Source organism: Tiliqua scincoides, chromosome 4 (assembly GCF_035046505.1).
Source record: "Tiliqua scincoides isolate rTilSci1 chromosome 4, rTilSci1.hap2, whole genome shotgun sequence".
NCBI lineage: Eukaryota > Metazoa > Chordata > Lepidosauria > Squamata > Scincidae > Tiliqua > Tiliqua scincoides.
In genome coordinates this window covers 165380320-165400642 of record NC_089824.1, presented here as the reverse complement: position 1 = coordinate 165400642, position 20323 = coordinate 165380320, and the positions used below count along the sequence as shown (strand labels likewise).

Sequence of the window (20323 nt, the reverse complement as noted above, 5' to 3'; positions counted from 1 at the left end):
TTTTTTCTTCTCTTGGGGTAATTCATTCATTCCAGCTGCTCTCCAGGCTTTTAATGCCAAAGTTACACCTCAAATTTTGTATGGCATTCCTGTTTGGATGCCAGCATTAAATGACTCGATTGAAAAGATCAATTCTAATTTTCTATACAAGATCTTAGGTGTACCGCATTGCGTTCCCTTCGCAGCACTTTGCCTGGAGACAGGCCAATATAGGCTGGAGTTTCTAGCTTGGTTCAGTTTCTTAAAATACTGGGCCAAAGTGTGCTTCAGGGCTGACCAAAACCCATTGTTAAAGGGGTTATTGACTGACTCGCTGTTGTCTCCTTGCTTAGCTCTATTCAATAAGAAAATTAGACAAATGGGTCTCGAGGAAGATCTACAAGGAGCTGCTACACTTGAGGTTTCTATCAGGCTCTTGATGACAAGACTAACTGACATAGAAAGGCAAGAGATTTTGGCTGCAGCACAAAAAAAATGTTCACCCCTAAATTTCCATCTTAACAATACTTTTGGTAAACAACCAAAGTACCTGACCTTCTTAGAGTGCCCCTTTGCAAGGAGGGCTTTTACATTAGCCCGATGCAACGTGTTGCCTTCTAATGACCTACTTGGTAGGTTTAGAAATGCCCCGAAAGAAGAACGATTTTGCAATTGTGGCCTTAGAGAGGTAGACTATCTTCCACACATTGTTCTGCGTTGTGCTTTTAATCAAGTGCTCAGAGACCAGCATCTCCCCTCGTTGTCAGGAATCAAAAAAGGTCTCTCTGAGATCACCTCTTTACAACTTTTGCTGGCGGGTGAATTCGAATTCGTGACCCTTCCAGTTGCTAAATTTTTACATTTGAGCAACATGAAACAGGCTAAGCTGCTGGTTCTAAGCAACTTGGAGTGACTGTGTAAGCAAATTGTTGTGTTTTAACCCTTATTTCTTATTTCTCTTTTAACATATACCTTCATACATGACTGTTTGGAGATATTAGTTGTAAAACTATATGCCTAATAAAGGTTTGTTGTTGTTGTTGTTGTACTATTACAGGAGCTAATTATGACGTCTACACTATCCAATGTATCTATTTTGTTATCTGCCAATAGTGTCCTTCTGTTGTCTGTACAGGACAAATAGGTCTATTTCTATCTACACAAAAGAAAAAACTGTTGCGAATTTCACATCAGTAATAGCAACAATCAGAGTTCAGCTAGAGATCATTTTAATATTCCTGGACACTGATGCGGATCTTAAGATGATCATTCTTCAGCAGTAAAAATTCAAATCAAGGGAAGACTTAGAGCATAAGGGCCCAATCCTATCCATAAGAACATAAGAACAGCCCCACTAGATCAGGCCATAGGCCTATCTAGTCCAGCTTCCTCTATCTCACAGCGGCCCACCAAATGCCCCAGGGAGCACACCAGATAACAAGAGACCTCATCCTGGTGCCCTCCCTTGCATCTGGCATTCTGACATAGCCCATTTCTAAAATCAGGAGGTTGCACAAACACATAATGGCTTGTAACCCGTAATGAATTTTTCCTCCAGAAACTTGTCTAATCCCCTTTTAAAGGTGTCCAGGCCAGACGCCATCTCCACATCCTGTGGCAAGGAGTTCCACAGACCGACCACACGCTGAGTAAAGAAATATTTTATTTTGTCTGTTCTAACTCTCCCAACACTCAATTTTAGTGGATGTCCCTGGTTCTGGTGTAATGTGAGAGTGTAAAGAGCATCTCTCTATCCACTCTGTCCATCCCCTGCATAATTTTGTATGTCTCAATCATGTCCCCCCTCAGGCACCTCTTTTCTAGGCTGAAGAGGCTCAACGGTCCAGTGCAGGTACAGCAGTCATGCAAACAGGACATGCGCTGTACCCAGTAGTGGGGCAGTCATGAAGGCCTCCTCAAAGTAAGGTAGCATTTGTTTCCTTACCACAGAGCAGCATTGCAGCTGCATCAGCACTGGAAAGTTGGATGGAATTGGACCCTAAAATAGCTGAATTAGAATTTATAATGACCTTTGAGCCTATTGTTTCTGGCTTGAATAGGGACCAATCCTATCTCCTTTCAGAGTTAAGGACGGGTAACAAGCAGCCCAATTTTATACCTCAATGATGCCATTCTACAATTTTATACCTCAATGATGCCATTCATTCTCATAAGTAGTGTATGAGAGCATAAGTGGCTGTGTTTTTCTTTGCTCTCCACAGGCAGCTGACCAACGGGGGAAGAGGACAGAGCACCCTCCACATGGCCAGTCCTGCAAACCACAAGAGAAGCCCACAGTTTGCCTAGTACAGTGACCAGGATCCCAGCTGTTTCTCTATGGGGTTGCTGAGCTACTTATTTCAGACAGGCCCCTGTTGCTTTGCAAACTCCATGACAAACAGGGAACTGGTGTAGCCAGAACTCATTGATACTGGCTACTTGGCTGTCTGTTGGAGAACTCTCAAAGGGCAAAACCCCTGATGGGATGAGGGATAAGCTTGTATGTTTGTAAGCTTGTATCCCACTTGTATGTTTCACTTTCAGATCCATCTTTTCAACTGTGCAACAAAAACTTTGATTTGATCACACTTGTCACTTTGTTAGCAGGTAGGGATCCTTCAGGCACAGCATGTGTACCCACACCACCTGAATCCCTTCCTGGTAAGGTTTAGGCTTGTTGCGACTTCCTTCCTCCGCAGAGGCGAGGGGCCGTTTTCTATGGTCCGCCCCCAGAGGCTAATGGATCCTGTAGGTTTCCTGAGGGCTCCGGGGGATTTTCTCACTGCCAAGACCGGCGCCTCATCTGAGGCCCTGGTTGACCTCTGGAATGGGGAAATGACCAGGGCAGTGGATGAGATTGCTCCGGAGCGACCTCTGCCACGTCGCAGACTTGGAGCGGCTCCTTGGTTTACTGAGGAGCTGCGAATGATGAAGTGGCAGGGCAGACGTCTAGAGCGACGGTGGCAGAAAACTCGCAATGAATCCGATCGGACACAGAGTAGAGTTCATTATAGAGCCTACTCCGTGGCGGTGGTAGCAGCGAAGAGATCGTTCTTCTCTGCTACCATTGCATCTGCTGACAACCGTCCGGCAGAGCTGTTCCGTGTGGTGCGGGGCCTCCTTCATCACATCAGGCCCCTCTAGTGGACCAGGAGGAATACACGGTCAGCCGCTGTGACCGGTTTGCACAACACTTTGCAGATAAAATCGATTGTATTCGTTGCAACTTGGATGCCACATTGACAATGTCTGACGATGTCCCCTTGGCAACTGCTTGTCCAGTGTTGTGGGATTCTTTTCAGCTTGTACAGCCTGAGGATGTGGACAGACTCCTTTGGAGTGTGAGGCCGTCTGCCTGCCTGTTTGACCCTTGCCCAGCTTGGCTAATAAGAGCTGCCCGGGTGGACTGGCTGAGTGGACGGGGAGGGTGGTTAATTCTTCCTTGATGGAGGGGACGTTGCCACTCGCTTTGAAACAGGCGGTGGTTTGCCCCCTCCTGAAGAAGCCCTCCCTGGATTCCACGGTGTTGGATAACTACCGGCCAGTCTCCAACATCCTGTTTCTGGGCAAGGTAATTGAACGGGTGGCGGCGGCCCAACTCCAGAGGGTCTTGAATGAAACGGATTATCTGGATCCTTTTCAATCTGGTTTCAGGCCGGGCTTTGGGACAGAAACTGCCTTGGTCGCCTTGGTGGATGACCTACGCCGGGGACTGGACAGGGGAAGTGCGTCCCTATTGGTCCTGCTGGACCTCTCGGTGGCGTTCGATACTATCGACCATGGTATCCTTCTGGGCCGATTGGCCGAGTTGGGAGTTGGAGGCATTGTTTTGTGGTGGTTCCGCTCCTACTTGGTGGGTCGGTCCCAGATGGTGGTGCTGGGGGATGCCTGTTCGACACCCTGGCCTTTGAGGTGCGGGGTGCCACAGGGTTCAATTCTGTTCCCCATGCTATTTAATATCTACATGAAACCGCTGGGAGAGGTCATCCGGGGGTTTGGAGTGGGGTGTCATCAATATGCTGATGACACCCAGCTCTATCTCTCCTTTCCTCCAGACTCCAGGGTGGCAGTTGAGGGCCTGGAGCGCTGTCTGGAAGCAGTGAGGATCTGGATGGGGGCTAACAAGCTGAAATTAAATCCGGATAAGACAGGCTCTCCTGGTTCGGAAATCCTTGATGCAGGTACTGGACTATCGGCTTGCTCTGAATGGGGTTGCACTCCCTCTGAAGGAGCAGGTCCGCAGCTTGGGGGTCCACCTGGATTCGCAGCTGCTCCTGGATTCCCAGGTGGCAGCTGTGGCTAGGGGGGCCTTCGCTCAGCTTCGGCTGGTGCGCCAGCTGCGGCCGTACTTGGATCATGCAGACCTGGCCACGGTGATCCATGCTACGGTGACATCGAGGTTAGATTATTGTAACGCGCTTTATGTGGGGCTGCCCCTGAAGACGGTTCGGAAACTGCAATTAATGCAGAATGCGGCGGCCCGTGTGGTCACTGGAGGTAGGCGGTTTGACTCTGTCAGCCCGCTTCTCCGGGGGCTGCATTGGCTGCCCATTCTTTTCCGGGCCCAATTCAAGGTGCTGGTTTTGACCTTTAAAGCCCTATACTGCTCTGGGCTAGGGTATTTCAGAGATCGCCTACTTCCGTACAATCTGGCTCGTCCTCTCAGGTCATCAGAGAAGGCCTTTTTACAAGTGCCGCCGCCTAAGGAGGTACGTGGGGCAGCTGCAAGAAATAGGGTCTTCTCAGTAGTGGCACCAACATTATGGAACTCCCTTCCCCTTGACTTGAAAATGGCTCCCTCTCTTGAGACTTTTCGGCGAGGCCTGAAGACATTTTTGTTTAATGAAGCCTTCTGAGTGCATGGCCTTTTTAAACATCTTTTCTGTATCTTTTAGTATTTTTACAGGCCTGATTCCTCTGATTTGCTACATTTTGCTCCTTTTATCTGACTTTTTATCTGACTATGGTTTTTATGGGTATATGTTAATGTGTTTTTAATATGTTTTTATTTGTGGTTAAATTATGTTTTTAATCTGTTTTTAATATGGTGTGAGCCACCCTGGGTCCCTTTGGGGAGAAGGGCGGGATATAAATAAAGTTAAAAAAAAAAAAATCCCCTGCCCACTGCTGCCTCTGGGGGTGCGCATGTTCAGCCCTCCAGGAGAGAGAGGCTGCAACCCCATATACACTTTCCTGAGAGTAAGCCCCACTGAAGACATTGGGACTTCTGAGTAGACAATAGAATTGGACTGTAAGTTACAGGAACTACAGACCAAGGCTGCAGTCCTATGCACCCTTTCCTGGGAGTAAGCGCCATTGACTCTAATGGGGCTTACTTCTGAGTAGACGTGCCCAGGAGTGGGCTTCCAGTCTGCTCAGTAACATCAGAGCCCTTCCCCTCAGAGGCTGGTTACTGCTGCACGTGAATCAGCTCAGAGTCCCGTCAGGAGAAGAAGGGCTCCAGGAACGATCCCTGCTGACTGGAGCCCGCCTGTGCTCCGCCTGCGTGGACCTGCGGAAAGGAGGGACCCGAAGGAGGCACTGCGGACTCTTTAACTACTCGTGCGGAGGGATCCATACCCCCTGCGAACGATTAACTTCGGCAACGCATCACGCGCAGCCGTAAATCGAGCCGGGACTACTTTCTTCCCAGGGAGCTTTCATTCGATCCGCTGTCGCGGCTACACTAACAAAACGGAGGAGCCGCGCGTGATTGACAGGCCGTGCAGCCAATGAGAAGGCGGAGCCGATGCAGGAGCTCGCGGCGATTGGGCAGTGGCTGGGAAACCCCACCTCCGTGACGCGTGAAAGGGGGCGGGGCGCGGAGGATAGTGTTGGGCCCCGGGCTGGCACTCGAGCTTGGGCCCTGACAGAGGCGAAGGCGGTGCCTCGCGGTAAGCTGGGGGTGTGTGGCGGTTGGTCCCGGTTTAACGTCTCCCGGGGAGCGGGGCGCGTGCAGGTGTGGGGGAAGGGCTCATTCGCCCCCCCCCTCGCGGATGCTCCAGACCTGAGGGGGGAGAGTGGCGCGGGGTGGCGGCACCGAGTGGGCGGCGATCTCCCCCCGCGGAGGGGACGGGGAGGCATCGAAGCGGGCCTGCTCTCTCCGCAGGGCCTCCCTCTCCCCTGAGGGGGATAAAGGCTCGGCCGCCTTCCCCCCCGGCCCCGGCCCCGATCGCAGCCTGTAGCCGGGGCACCTGCAGAGTTCTCGGCCGGAAAGGCCAAGTAGGCCTCCTGGTCCAGGGGGTGGCGGGGACACGTCGCCCCCCACCTCGCTGTGGCCGGGGTAAGGCTGCAGTCCTGCCCACACTTTCCTGGGAGTAAGGCCCATTGACTAGAATGGGGCTTCCTTATGAGTAGACATGCAGAGGCTTGGGCTGTAAGGCTGCAGTCCTGCCCACACTTTCCTGGGAGTAAGGCCCATTGACTAGAATGGGGCTTGCTTATGAGTAGACATGCAGAGGCTTGGGCTGTAAGGCTGCAGTCCTGCCCACACTTTCCTGGGAGTAAGGCCCATTGACTAGAATGGGGCTTGCTTATGAGTAGACATGCAGAGGATTGGGCGCTTACAGCCCATGTCTACTAAGAGCTAAGTCTTATTATAAGCAATGGGGCTTGCTCCCAGGAAAGTGTGGATAGGATTGTAGCCTCAGGCCCCTCCTTGCATCACTGCCCCACATCCTCCAGGCCACAAACAAACAAACAGGCCTGGGCACATGTGCCCTGTCACAGGGGAGGGGGAGGTGTCTCCTTGACTCACTGGGCCCTGCACAGACTAGCAGAGGTGCCTGCCTGCCCCTAGGCAAAGCAGCTCTGGTTAGCAGGCGACAGAGCCAAGCCCCCCCATCAAAAATAGTAAAACTTTCCCATCCAGATGCATCACTGAGCAGGCAATTGTCCCCATTCCCATTCTGATCTCTCTCTTTTGTACTTTTCAATGGGTAGCTCCTGAGTTAGCGGGTGTGGGAGTGATGTGGTCTCCTTTGCTAAACAGAAGTGCAGTATGTCCTGGTGTGTTCTTTTGTCAGAGTAGTGGTGTAGCAATTATTGCATTGCACATTCATATCTGTGATGCATTGTTACGAGTTGGAAGGTGTTCTGTGAAATCATGGACCTCAGAAGGGTTCCTGTGTTGTAATTTCCAAGATGGGTTGTTCACAGATTTGATTTGAAGTTTACTGCCTAATGTTGCATATACGCAACAGGGATCAAATATGTACACCTGGGGGCTGGGCAGAAATGGGTTTTAAAAAAAGGAAAAAGTCAGTATTTGGTCATGCCACCCAGGATAGAATTCAGATCTTGTGTTATAATAAAGCTCTATGATTTGTATAATACATTTTTATGATTGGTGCACTGTTTCTCTAGGTTCACATGTGATAAGGACAATTGTGAACAAGAACCATGGCATCTGAATTGGAGAACCTAAATCCAAGTGCCAGGATAATGACATTCCACCCAACTGTGGAAGAGTTCAAAAACTTCAGCCGTTACGTTGCATACATAGAGTCCCAAGGAGCTCATAGGGCTGGATTGGCAAAGGTAAGAAAGAACACAAAAGCTACTTGTATTTAATAAAACTGGTGGGTGTAACAGTACAGAAATGTATAATGTCCTTGGCTAATTCAAGCTAGTGAAAATGATTTTATGCCTAGTGAGGATTGTAATGCGTCTGGTTGTGAACATTACCATATTATTTGGAACATTGCTTGCATTGTGTATGAACACATGTAAGTTTCCATGGTGCTCACTAGTATTCTTGATAATGTGTGTTTAAAGTTTTAGTGCCGGACTACCATAAGTTCAATGTTCCCAATACTTGAAGTTAATGGAAACTCCTATGACTTAGACTATTTTCTATTCTTATAGACCTATTCTGTCTTCTTGCCAATAATTGCTATTGTGAACAATTGCAATGAATGGTTTGTGATTTTGCATGAACTAAAGAGTATCTTCTGTGTTCATGTTTACAGTTAAATTACACAATAATAATGTGTTTAGTTTCTGTTATTATAAACATTAATTAACAGAATTGCATATGATTTTGTGTTATCTCAGAACAATGCCAGTTAGCACTATATTACCTTAGGCTTAGTGAAAATCTTGAAACAAAATATGAAACAAAGTCTCCAGGAGAACTTCCTGTAGGTTTTACTTGCCAGATTCTTTAAGCCTTGCCTCATGTTGTGGTGTCTTTATTTTTTATTTTTTTAAATTTAAACTTTCCAGGTAGTTCCTCCTAAGGAATGGAAGCCACGCACATGCTACGATGATATTGATGAGGTGGTGATCCCTGCTCCCATTCAGCAAGTGGTTACTGGCCAGTCAGGCCTTTTCACGCAGTATAACATCCAAAAGAAAGCTATGACAGTTCGGGAATTCAGAAGGATAGCAAATAGTGATAAGTAAGAGAACTATAGCTCTATGTGATGGATATCTTATATAGCTTCTCTTTCTTTGTCATGTATTCATAGTCTACTTGAAATGGGTTCAAGCAAACTGATAATGAGAAGTGAGTGTATGTTTAAATAGGGTACCTTGCAAGTATGTTTATTGAAGGCAGCTGTTGAGAGGATGCAGCACAGTTGTTCACTATGGTTTCTGTGGGAGGATAGGGAAAAAGATAAGTAATGCAGGAGGCATCCTTCCCAAACTTAAGAAATGTTTTGAATTAAAATGGGATGCAAGGTAGTTAGACCTGTTGTGATTACTTGCACTGCTTAGAACATTTAGATTTTCTCCAAATTTTTAAGTAATACATAGTCTTAGAAAGACATGTTGAATCTATTTTGTTACACTTTGAGTTTTACTCTTTTTATTGCACTTGTGGATTATGAGGTATAGCATGCTGTTTTAGATTTGAAATAATTTAATGACATTGTTTTAGGACTAAAGGCAGGGTTTTGTGACCTGGGCATATGTCATGTAGTATAAAATCTACCTTAGAACTTGAAATTTAGCTTCCTGAGAATGATATTTTCTGTTCTCTACTTATGACCCCAGAGAAGCTTCTGTGTGCATCATCTGGCATTCAGTTGCATAGGAAGGAAATCCCTGTGCACAAAGGAATTGGTCAGTCTTGGGAAACTAGAGGTTTACATGTGAGGTCTTGCACCTATAAGGAATTCTCGTGGTATGTTTCTGTGGGTCCTAGGTCCTAATTATCTCACAGGATACAGTTCAACTCTCTATGCCAAATATTGCAACCAGGTTAACATAGAAAAATGTATCAATACTGCAACTTTTTTCTGAACATAGATTTTTAATTCCATACTTATGCAAAATCAGTCCTTTAGCATAGAACATGAATATTTTTCAACAGTATACAACCACTCTGAAAGTATCTTGGGTAATGTCAGTTGAATCAGATTTCTTGGTTTGGCATTTCCAAGCAAAACTAACTTTTTTCTTTTAATTGTCTAACATCCATTGCGCTTGCTGTACTTTAGGTATTGCACACCTCGCTATACTGACTTTGAAGACCTTGAACGCAAGTACTGGAAGAATCTCACATTCAATGCCCCAATCTATGGTGCAGATGTTAATGGGACACTCTATGACAAGGTAAGGGATCAAAGGGAAATGCATTGGAAGTAACTTCCATTACTGGGATGGGGTTTAACTCTGTTTTCACCAGTGCTTGTAATTTTTCTGTCTTGCTGTTAAATTCTCCTAAATGATCTTAAGGAAAATTAGTGTTTGCTGGTTGTCTTCTGAGATGGGCAGCCCTCTTGCAAGCAACCACAATTTATAACCAGGAGAGTATAAATTATAACCAAAAGAGTCATAAATGTAAGAGTTCTTTTTTTCACCTACCCTTTAACAGGGGTACAGTCCAACTATTATACAAAAAAATCACCCAGAATAATAGGCTAACTGTAAATGACTTAAATAGTCATAAGATATGTTCTTCTGACTAGCAGATAGAAAATACATGATACCTGGCTTACTATATAGTTGTATTGTGTGTCTCAAATTGGTCTGGGGGGGGGGAATGTAGAAGATATTTTGCAATTTCTTGGCATTACTAATCAAGATATCTTCTGTAGTAGTTTATAAGCAATGAATGTCTAATGCTGCTTAGTAACATTTACTAGTCTATTTCAGCCCAGTCTGCTTGAAGACTTTTCAAAATACATTATAGGTTGAGTATCCATCATTTGGATTACTTGGGATGGGAAGTGGTCCAGATTTTGGATTTTTCTGGATTTCAGAATATTTGCATACATTTGATGAGATCTTGGGGATACTATCTCAAATATGTTCACAAATGCTTCTTTTCTTCACTTCTGTGTTTGTTTTGCATTCATAGTTTTTGTGTTCACACTTCACAAGTGCTCCATCTGCAGTCAGCAGTGTGCTGCTCTGTGCCACCTTCTGTACCCCCAAGAGTCACAGTGCAGCTGGCTTCCTCTGCTGGTTCATGCTAAGTAGAGCCTCATAAAGCATTGTGCTATGATCAGGTGCATGAAAAATCCCTGCCCGCTTAGCACTGACTTGCACCCTATAATGCATTGCACTATGACCAGGCACCTGAAAACCTCATGCCAGCTTCCTCACTAGGTTGTGCTTAGTGTGCGAAAAATGCAAACAAAAAAGTCTTGCCGCCTTCCTCTGCTGAGTGACTAGTGGCACTACACCAACCAGACGAGGGGAAAAGTTTTTTTTTTAAAAGTCATGGTTCCAAAAATGTTGGGATTTTGGAACAGTCTGGATTTCAGATGTCTGTAGGAGAGGTAATAAACTTGTAGTAACACAGAACAAATCAAGAGTTGCTTTATTCTAAAAACCACAGGCCTCTGAGAAATAACCGTGATGCTACATGAATGAATCATTATTTAGAATTGTTCTGAAGCATAGTGTGGTAAGGGCATGAATGATTACTATCATGTAAGTTGGTTGCTGATCTTATTTGATATTTGATTTATTTAGCACATAGATGAATGGAATATTGGCCGCCTGAATACAATTCTGGATATAGTAGAGAATGAGAGTGGTATTACCATTGAGGGGGTAAATACACCTTATCTCTACTTTGGGATGTGGAAAACTTCCTTTGCCTGGCACACTGAAGACATGGACCTCTACAGCATCAACTATCTGCACTTTGGAGAACCAAAGTCATGGTGAGATGACATGCGAGAGAGAGAGAGAATATATATAGTCTTTTGGCTTGTTTTCATTTTTCATGAATTGACTAGTAAAACAATCTTATGTGCAAGCATGTTTTCTGACTTTTCTGCTCAGGATGAGCTTAAAACTTTTGGATTAATTTGTAAGCTCTCCTTATTTGGTAATTTACATGTTTAATTTACTTACTTACTGTGTAACATCTGATGGTCTTAAAAAACCCTATAATTTTTCTTGCTTTGTCTGTGGCTCCAGGTACTCCATCCCTCCAGAGCATGGAAAGCGCCTGGAACGCCTTGCTAAAGGTAACCATTTTCATCTTGCTGGATGTATACAACTGATTATTTGTGGCGAGCAGAGAACCGCTCCCCCCCTCCCGTCCTTACCATGGCACTAGACCTAATCCAGCATTACTGCTTGGTGTAGGTGGGAACAAATCCTGATAATTTTCTAATTGCAACCATTTGCCCTAGTCTCAAACAGTTCAAGAAATCAGTGAAATGGTGAAACTGGCCTGTCCAGATAAATGTGGTTTATGGCCTAATGCATTTCAGTAACTCCTAAGAAAAATAATGGGACTTTAAGGAGAGGATATTCGTCTTGTTTTGCTTCCTTTCCTTTTTGAAAGGATAACTAACATGGGCACAAGTTTGGTTGGAAGCTCATTCTTTCCTATATCTTTGACAGATTAAAAACCTCTAAAGCAAGTTCCTCAATTATTTTACCCTTGGAGTTGTTCATCAGCACTGTCCAGTACATGCCTGCAATAATCAAACCAAATGTACGCATTCGTTGTTGCAGTAGTAGTCATAGTGTTGGAAAGCCAAAACTAGCTTCCTAGATACTGCTACTGGATAATTGGTAAGAGACTTTGGGGAGAAAAAAGGCTACAGCTCAGTCCTAAAGTACCCTTTTCGCACATAGAAGGTGTGAAATAAATATCTAGTTAAAGGCTCTGAAGTAGCAGGTCAGGGAATGCTCTCTTCAGAAACCTTGGAACTCTCCTGCTGTTGAGAGCAGAGTTTTGGCCAAGTCTTTGAAATGCTAGTATTGTTAAACTGCTGCTGTTGCTCAGATATCCAACATGCTGTGGACAGTTTTCTAGACAGTACACAGGCTTATTCTTCAGATATGAGAACCACTGAGCACCTGATCACATTCATAGTATCTTTGATTTTGGTACAACGTAATCTTTCTGAGAATCTGGAAATGTAGTATTTGGTTTATTTAAACATTCATGCTTTGGAGAAACTTTGAAAATACATTGACACTGATTTAATTTTCATTCAAGCTATCAAAATGTCTTTCAGTTTGAATTAGGAAATTGTATTGTTTAAATTCATTTTTTTTCAGCAACCCACAAACACTATTAGCATTTTAGTTTAATGCTTCTGACATTTTGATTACTGTATTGATACTTTGATTGCTGTGTACTTATTTTAAAATGTCTAAAATATTAAATGCTGGATTTAGATTATAGAGATGACTTTAAGTTATATAGAAAAAATCTGTTAACATTTTCTAATGAAAAGGGTTTTACATGCCACTGATGTCAGTTGCATGGGGGCAGGATATGAAACAAGAAAAAGCTGTTCATCTTTGTTACAAGAAATAGCAAAGAAGCACCTTTTAAAGTATATATAATGTATTTATTATATTTAGCAGGAGGAAAGCAACCATTTCTCTTCACCCCAACATGGCATCTTTTCCAGTGGTTATTGTTAATGTCTCTTCTGTTCCCCCTCGCTGCCCCCATTGTTCATTCTTTGGGAACAGGGCACTATTTGATTTATTTTACTATGTAAACTGCTTTGTGAACTACTCTTACTGAAAAAGTTATATAAATACCAGTAGTCTTTCTGTGCCCAGTCACTGAATGCAGTCAGGCAATCTCTTGAAAGCTGTGTTTAGTCCGCTTTAGTAAGCTTCCTCACCAATCTTTCTTTTCTATCACTCTGCTTCACAGCTGCTTTAGTAAGAAGCATAGCACAGAGTATTCAGTCTTTTCACCACAGTCTTTTCACCACATATAAATACTCATTGGGCATTTGCTTGCTTCCAGCTGTATAGACAGAAGCAGCAATATACTAAACATTTCTTCTTAAACAGGGTTCTTTCCTGGAAGTGCACAGAGCTGTGAGGCTTTCCTCCGTCACAAGATGACCCTGATCTCTCCGTCAATATTGAAGAAATATGGTATTCCTTTTGACAAGGTAACAAAGCAGCATTGGGTGTTCTACTACTTTAGAGCAAAATTAGGGAACTCTTTGCAAGATGTCAGGATCAGGGCATTTGAGAAACAGATGGGGGAAAAACACTGAAAGCCACATGATGCAACATTTCACACGATATCTATAGAAACCATAGGAATTAAACTTTGTTACACACTTGGCTTTCCTGTTTTTCTAGAAAGGTGCAGACTGCCATAAGCTTACTGGCCAAGATAGTTCTGTTTGCAAGTGAATGTCAAAATGTGTGACACAGCTTGTTTTCAGGAGGGTAGAGGCAAGAAATTTATTATTTACATGTATGTCCCACTGCACATCTCATCCCAAATCAGCATATAAGCCTGTCTGATTTACCTTGCCTTTGAGATACAGTTCTTGGCTTTTAGTGATAGCTGATGTAACCTTTACTAGATAAGTCTTCTAAGCAGCTCAGTATAAGAGCCCTACTGTTTCCTGCCCCATAGTATTGTAAATCAGGAGTCTTGAAATCAGTTTGAGATGGTGAAAACTGCAAATAAATCTAGGTGGGCTTCTCTCTTTCAGGTGACCCAAGAGGCTGGTGAATTCATGATAACCTTTCCTTATGGATATCATGCTGGATTTAATCATGGCTTTAACTGTGCTGAATCAACCAATTTTGCCACTCTCCGTTGGATTGAGTATGGAAAGCAGTCTGTTCTAGTAGGTGTTTTGCTCACTTCCGATGTGTTGAGAGAAAATAATGCTTCTCTTACTTTTCTGATTAGTAGTTTGATGTTTTGGGCTGTACAGAGATCTGTAAAGCACTTTTATTTTTATAACTAGTGCATAACTGTCGATATCAAGGTTGCATTGGTTAGTTTAGTCTCTGTCAGATTGAGACAACTTGTTTAAATATACAGTGGGCCCTCGGGGATTGATTCCAGGATCTCCGCCCCCCCCAATACCAAAATCCATGGTTGCTGGAGTCCCGAGGTGGGGGCAGGGTCGAGGCACCACACTTACTTGGAGGTCATGCTGGGCCATCCTTCAGTCACACTGGGCTCACAGCTCAATCCATTGGCCTCCTTGCTTCGGAAGGCCTCTTGAACACAACTTTCATTTGCATCCAGGAGATGTTCTGAGGCACGGAGAGGTCTGGAGTCCACTCCATTGGCCTCCCACATCTCAGAACACCACCCCGAATAGGACCAAGAGTAGTGAACACAAACCTGAAGTTGCTTCCAGTCACATCCTGGTGGTTTTTTGAGACATTAGGAGGCATCCATGGATGCCAAACCCATGGATAAAGAGACCCACTCTAAATTGAGGTTTGCTGCAAATAAAGACATTCTGGATACAAACTTGTCTTCCATAGTAGATGGAATCCTTTGTTAGAGAACTTTAGAGCCCTATAAGTTGTTATCCAGGACTATTGTTTGTTGTTGTTGTTATGTATATACTTCTTTTCAACGAGTAGTTTACATAGTAAAATAAATCAAAGGGTTCCCTGTTGTCGAAGGGCTCACAGTCTAAAAAAGAAAAATACAGAAGATACACCAGCAAAGGCCACAGAAAAAGGCCCCATGCTGGCATGAGGGATATTGTTTATTGACCTACCTTGAAGTATCGGTGTAATAGATGCAAAGTCTTAGCTAAGGACTAAAATAAACCTGAAGTCCCATTACTGCCTATCGGCATGGTCCTTCAGTACAGCATTTGTCTCCTGTGAAACGTTATAACAGTGGAAATATCGTAATGAAGCTTGTGGATTTTTTTCAGTATTCCCCAGTTTGTTGGGGTTTTATTTTATTATACTCTGCTATCTCTTAGTGTTTCAGTGTTGCCAAACTGCTGTCTCTTAGTTGTTGCCTGTACACATGAACCTGGGAGTAAGTGCCTCCCAGTGTACTAAAATGTGGGAGTAAGTGCCATTGAACACAGTGGGACTTGTCAGTAGACATGTGTAGGATTCGACTGTTAGTTATCACCCAAATAAAGGTGTGCTCAGGTTCACACATGCTTTACTTGAGCAGTGCTGCTGCTTCGGATGGACCTTTCACTGAATTTCTTTTTCATTTAATCGTTTGTAAACTTTAACTCAGGAATGCACCTGACAACACGTTGATGTCAGAACTTGAGCCTCTGTTGGGTATCAAACTATAACATGAAGTATTTCTGACAGAAATCTAGCTGGTGTACTATCACTTAGTGCTCTCTAAATACGTTTGCATTTCCTAATTTGAGTTCTTGTTTTGTTACCATGCCCATTATTTATAACTGGGGATGGTGTGAACCTAAATTCTTGAAGGTTTACAAGGAAAGCAAAGCACAGTAACGTTGGTTTGAAATGGGAGTATAAGTGACTTGAGTTGGTTCGTTTTTCCATGCAGTGCTCATGCCGAAAGGATATGGTCAAAATTTCAATGGATGTCTTTGTGAGGAAATACCAGCCAGATCGTTACAAGCTCTGGAAAGCAGGGAAAGATGTGACAGTCCTTGACCATACCCTTCCAACACCAGAGGCAGCTGAGTTCCTCAAGGGAGAGCTCCTCCAAAAAGTTTGTGGGAAACAATGCCTTGAGGAAACTGAAGCAGATGAAGAATGCAAAGTAGATGGTGATATGGAAGAGAAGAGAAGGTATATGTATGCATGTTTTGTATCCTTAAAAAATGGTGACATGGCTGATGCAGAAAATGTAAACCACCTGTTAATCAAGACCCTCCCTTTCCTAGTGACATAATTTTTTGATCCAGAGTAATGGTAAACCCATTTGGGCTATAGCCATAGAGATATACCGTACTTGTTTGACATTTTCTAGGGCATGGATGCAGAGGAAAAGGCTCTTTAGTGCAGTTTTAAGCCAGGCTGTTCTCCAAACATATTTGGCATTGTAGGCTGGTGAGAGAGCACTTAAAAGGAAAATATATTTAAAGAATTTATGCCCCATGTTTCTACCACACTTAAGACAGCTTACAAAATAAAATGCAAGTTGTTTGATCAAACAACTGATTAGATTAGTGGTTCCCAAACTGCGGGTTGGGACTCTCTGGTGAGTTGCAACCTGATTTTTGGTGGGTCGCCAAAGGGTGATGAAAAGATTGGCTATCTTCCTCAAGCCCTGGGGCTATTGAAAAATCAGCTACTGTAGCTGCTAATAATCCTGCGAAGAGCTCAGCTGATGCAGTTTGCAAGCATGTGTAAATATAGGGAGAAAAATGTTTGAGGCTATTTATTTATAAATTTTTGTCCCGCTTTATCTCCGTAGTGGGCATTCTTTTTTTGGTTATTATAAATAAATAGATAAAATATTTCTTTCTAGATCTCCTTTCTTTTAAAATCTGGTAGTGAATCTCGATAGAGTGTCATTTTAAAAAGTGGGTACCAGTGCTAAAAAGTTTGGAAACCACTGGTTATACTGGTTACACCAGGTTATACTGGTGGCTGTAAGCTACACTATTCTGCCCTGATGTAATTGTGTGCCTATGATGCCAATAAGTGTTATCTACAGTTGAGGACGGAAATGCTACATAACTTATTTCAAGCACTGATGATCTCAGTGAAAATCCATCTTCTGAGTTATCCTATGTCAAGGGGATGGGGTGAGTCTCAGGGATGCTATGTGCTATCTGTAGTGATACTTGTGTCTTTCTTTGGAGCTGCATCACTTGACTTCTGAAGTAACTACAGAAAGTTTATTATTAATATTAACAGTATTTATATACAGCTTCTCAACAAAAGTTTGACACCTAACTAATCCTAAAAGGAGCAACTTCGTGTGTGTGCGTGCGCGCGCGCTTTTTTAAAACTTGGTTTGTTTACTGTAGTGTGCCTAAGCACCGCATTGGGACCAAGCGACATCGGGTTTGCTTGGAAGTGCCTCAAGAACTAAGCCAAAGTGAGGCCTTCCCCAAGGAAGAGCTGGGTCCAGTTCAGTTTGAGATGGATGTGGCAGAACCTCCTGTTGGACCTGCTAGAGAGCCTGTGCAGCAAGAGGACCAAGGGCTTACACCCCCAGGTACTTATTTTTATCCATTGTGTGTCTCCTTTTCTGTAGTCCATATCACCAGACCTTTGTTTCTGTTGTTGTTCAGAAGAAACAAATTGATATTGGCTTAAAGAAGTAGGAGTATTCTGTGTTAATAGCAGAAATCCAACTAGTAAATGGATATTACAGTATTAGAGTATAAATGACATGCTTAACAAATCTGAGGCAACAGGAGAGAAGCTAGATAAATTATTTGCTGTGATGTTCCACTTCTGCTCCTCAGTTTCATTGCTTGAAAACAACTGCCTGTCAATGGTATGTGTGTAGAGCTTTGAAAACAAAGTGTATACAGTGGGCCCTGTTTATCCACAAATTTGAGTATCTGCAGGTGCTGAGCCTGTGGCTGGAGGGCCTTGGAGGACCTCCCAGATGTGACTAGAAGTGGCTTCCAGTCATGTCCAGAAGTGTTCTGAGGTGCAGGGAGGTTGTGTGCGGCCTCCTCAGGTGCTGCAAATGGTCCCACAGTGTGTCTGTTGATATTATATGGATTTACTTTGAACTATTCATTTAAAGATTTGAAAAATTAGTTTTGTACACAATAAAAATGGGAGTATTAAGAACTGTTTTAGCATATGTATGAGCAAACATGTGATCTAAAGTTCATTACATAACTATTCTTGGTTTACTAAAAGTATAATAAACAAAGTCTTTATAGTTTTTCTTTTTGGGGAAGAGGCTTATCAACATGATTTCAAAGTGGTTGATGGGCGATTCAGCCTAAGAACAAGTGTCTGGAAATTAGAAATTAAGACACTTTGTTATCCATGTTAAAGCAGAATAACATTGTGGGGAGAGGAACTTTTGGTCTTGCCCATTATTTCAATTATGCTCTTCAGTCATGGCAGTGAATTGTATTGCCTCTAAACAGATTTCTGCAATCTACATTCATTGGGTATGGGGGGAGGCAGAATGCAATTACTTACTAAACTCTAGTTTTCCAAGCAGTGAGAGTATGGCCTCTATTACTGAGTACATTGTCTTTTTTTCAGTTGAAGTATTCTGGTCTGGCTTTAGTTTTTCCTGTGTTGGTTAATATTTTCTGACTTTTGGCAGTTTCCAATGAGTGTGCTAAACATTGTTTTTGATCCAGATTATGCAGATTCCTCTGAAGTAAAATTTGAAGAACTGAAAAATGTTAAACTAGATGAAGAGGAAGAAGAGCCAGAGGCAGCTGTTCTGGACCTCTCCATTCCACATCCTGTAACTTCAGCCTTGGGCCAGGCTGCCATGAAGCAGAGCTCAATCTCCAGCCTTCAGGCTGCCTCTCCATTGTGTTCTTCAGATTCGGAACCCACTGACCTCCCCAGGCAGGCTGCTGAGCAAGCTGAGGTGCTCACTGTACACAGTTATGCAAAAGAAGAAGCTAATGAAGTGAACAGTGACTGGCCATCTGGGAAGAAAGCCATTGCTACAGCCAGCATGAATGAGCAGGAGCTTGCAAAAGTAATGAGAGAATTGGGGGCGGGGGGGGCGGGGTAAGATGTGTATGCAAAAGCTGCCTTGCCATAACCTTGCCATTATTTCAATTGTGCTCTTTAGTCATGGCAGTGAATTGTATTGCATGTATGATATATGGTTCTATTGGTCTTTAGATGGATATCCTGTCCTCTGGAACCTCAGTGTACTTTGTTATTGCAAACCTAAGCTTAATGTTGAATTGTTATATATTTAACAGGGAATATATGTTAAGGCCACATTTTCAGTCTTTGGGCATGGTGAATTTAATATTAGATATGCAAAAGCCACATAATTGCACCCCTGCTTTCTAAAATCTTTTATGTCATGATGCTTGAAAAGCAAAACAAGCTTTTCATTTTCAAGTGTTTTTCCTCAAAGCTTCAGTTTTTCCTCAAAGTTGTCAGTAATGGAATTGGTGATGACCTACCTTTGTTTTGTCCAGATGGCAAAGGAGTACATAAGATCTGTAAAAGATCGTAAGAAGTCCAAGGGGCGTCGCCAGCCCCTGAGCAAACTCCCACGTCATCACCCACTACTAGTTAAAGATGGCCTCAGTGATGATGGTAAGTTCTGTGCTTACTCAGTAATGGTATGTTGTTTGGCAGTGGTAAGTGTTCTGTGGGGTGATAACCTTTTCGCTCCTTCTTAGTGTAGCCATCTGGAATTTTTCCTTTATTGTATGTCATATCACAAAACCAGTCCTAAGAATTTGCCTTATATTCATTCAGACCATTGGTCCTTCTAGGTTGGCATTGTTCGTGTATTGTGGCAGTAGCTCTCCAGGTTTCAGGCAGGAATTTTCTCTCTGCCTCAAGTGAAGATACCAGGAGTTGAAACTGAAGATGTCTGCATGTAAAGCAGATTCTCTTCCACTGAGCCATAGCCCTTCCCATTATATACATTCTTTGAATCTTGTTACCTTGCTTCACCATTTTAGGGGAGAGCTGTAGCTCAGTGGTAGAGCACCTGCTTTGGAGAAGGTTCTCAGATTCAATCCCTGGCAGTGCTAGGAAAAGACCCCCATATGAAATTCTGGAGAGCCAATCATTATAGACAATGCTGGCAGATGGACCAGAGGTCTGACCCTGTATAAGGCAGAATCCTATATTTTGCCTTTAGAGCAGGGGTATCCACACTTTTTGACAGGAGGGCCGCATCATATGTTGGGGGCATGGAAAAAAGATTAATTTACATTTTAAATTTGAATAAATTAACATAAATGACTATATTAGATGAAACTTGTGTGAATGAATGAAGTCATGAACTTATGTGAATGAATGATATGAATGAACTTATGTGAATGAATTATATGAATGAACTTATGTGAATGAATGAATGAATGAATGTCCAAGATCTTCAGTGTTGTGATGTCCAAGTTATTTGTCCCAGCAATTGAGTAGGTTAGGAACCACTGTGTTAGTCTTCATTTTTTCAAATGTGCAAAAACACTGCATATGTTGCTAGTGAAGCAAATTTCCTGCAGGTGATTGTGAGTAACACTTGTCAGTATTGCCAGTTGGTTCC

At 43.2% G+C, this 20323-nt stretch overlaps 1 protein-coding gene across 1 annotated transcript in view; it reads left to right on the top strand.

Moving 5' to 3' along the window:
* Nucleotides 1–5820: 5820 nt before the first annotated feature.
* Nucleotides 5821–20323, top strand: part of KDM4A (lysine demethylase 4A) — a 30103-nt gene continuing 15600 nt past the window's right edge. The window contains exons 1-12 of the mRNA XM_066623710.1: nt 5821–5873; nt 7345–7518; nt 8206–8381; nt 9426–9540; nt 10909–11102; nt 11362–11411; nt 13216–13319; nt 13878–14015; nt 15686–15933; nt 17121–17311; nt 18432–18784; nt 19242–19362. Coding sequence (XP_066479807.1) covers nt 7381–7518; nt 8206–8381; nt 9426–9540; nt 10909–11102; nt 11362–11411; nt 13216–13319; nt 13878–14015; nt 15686–15933; nt 17121–17311; nt 18432–18784; nt 19242–19362 — 1828 coding nt within the window. The 5' untranslated portion in view covers nt 5821–5873; nt 7345–7380. The remainder of the gene's footprint in view (nt 5874–7344; nt 7519–8205; nt 8382–9425; nt 9541–10908; nt 11103–11361; nt 11412–13215; nt 13320–13877; nt 14016–15685; nt 15934–17120; nt 17312–18431; nt 18785–19241; nt 19363–20323) is intronic.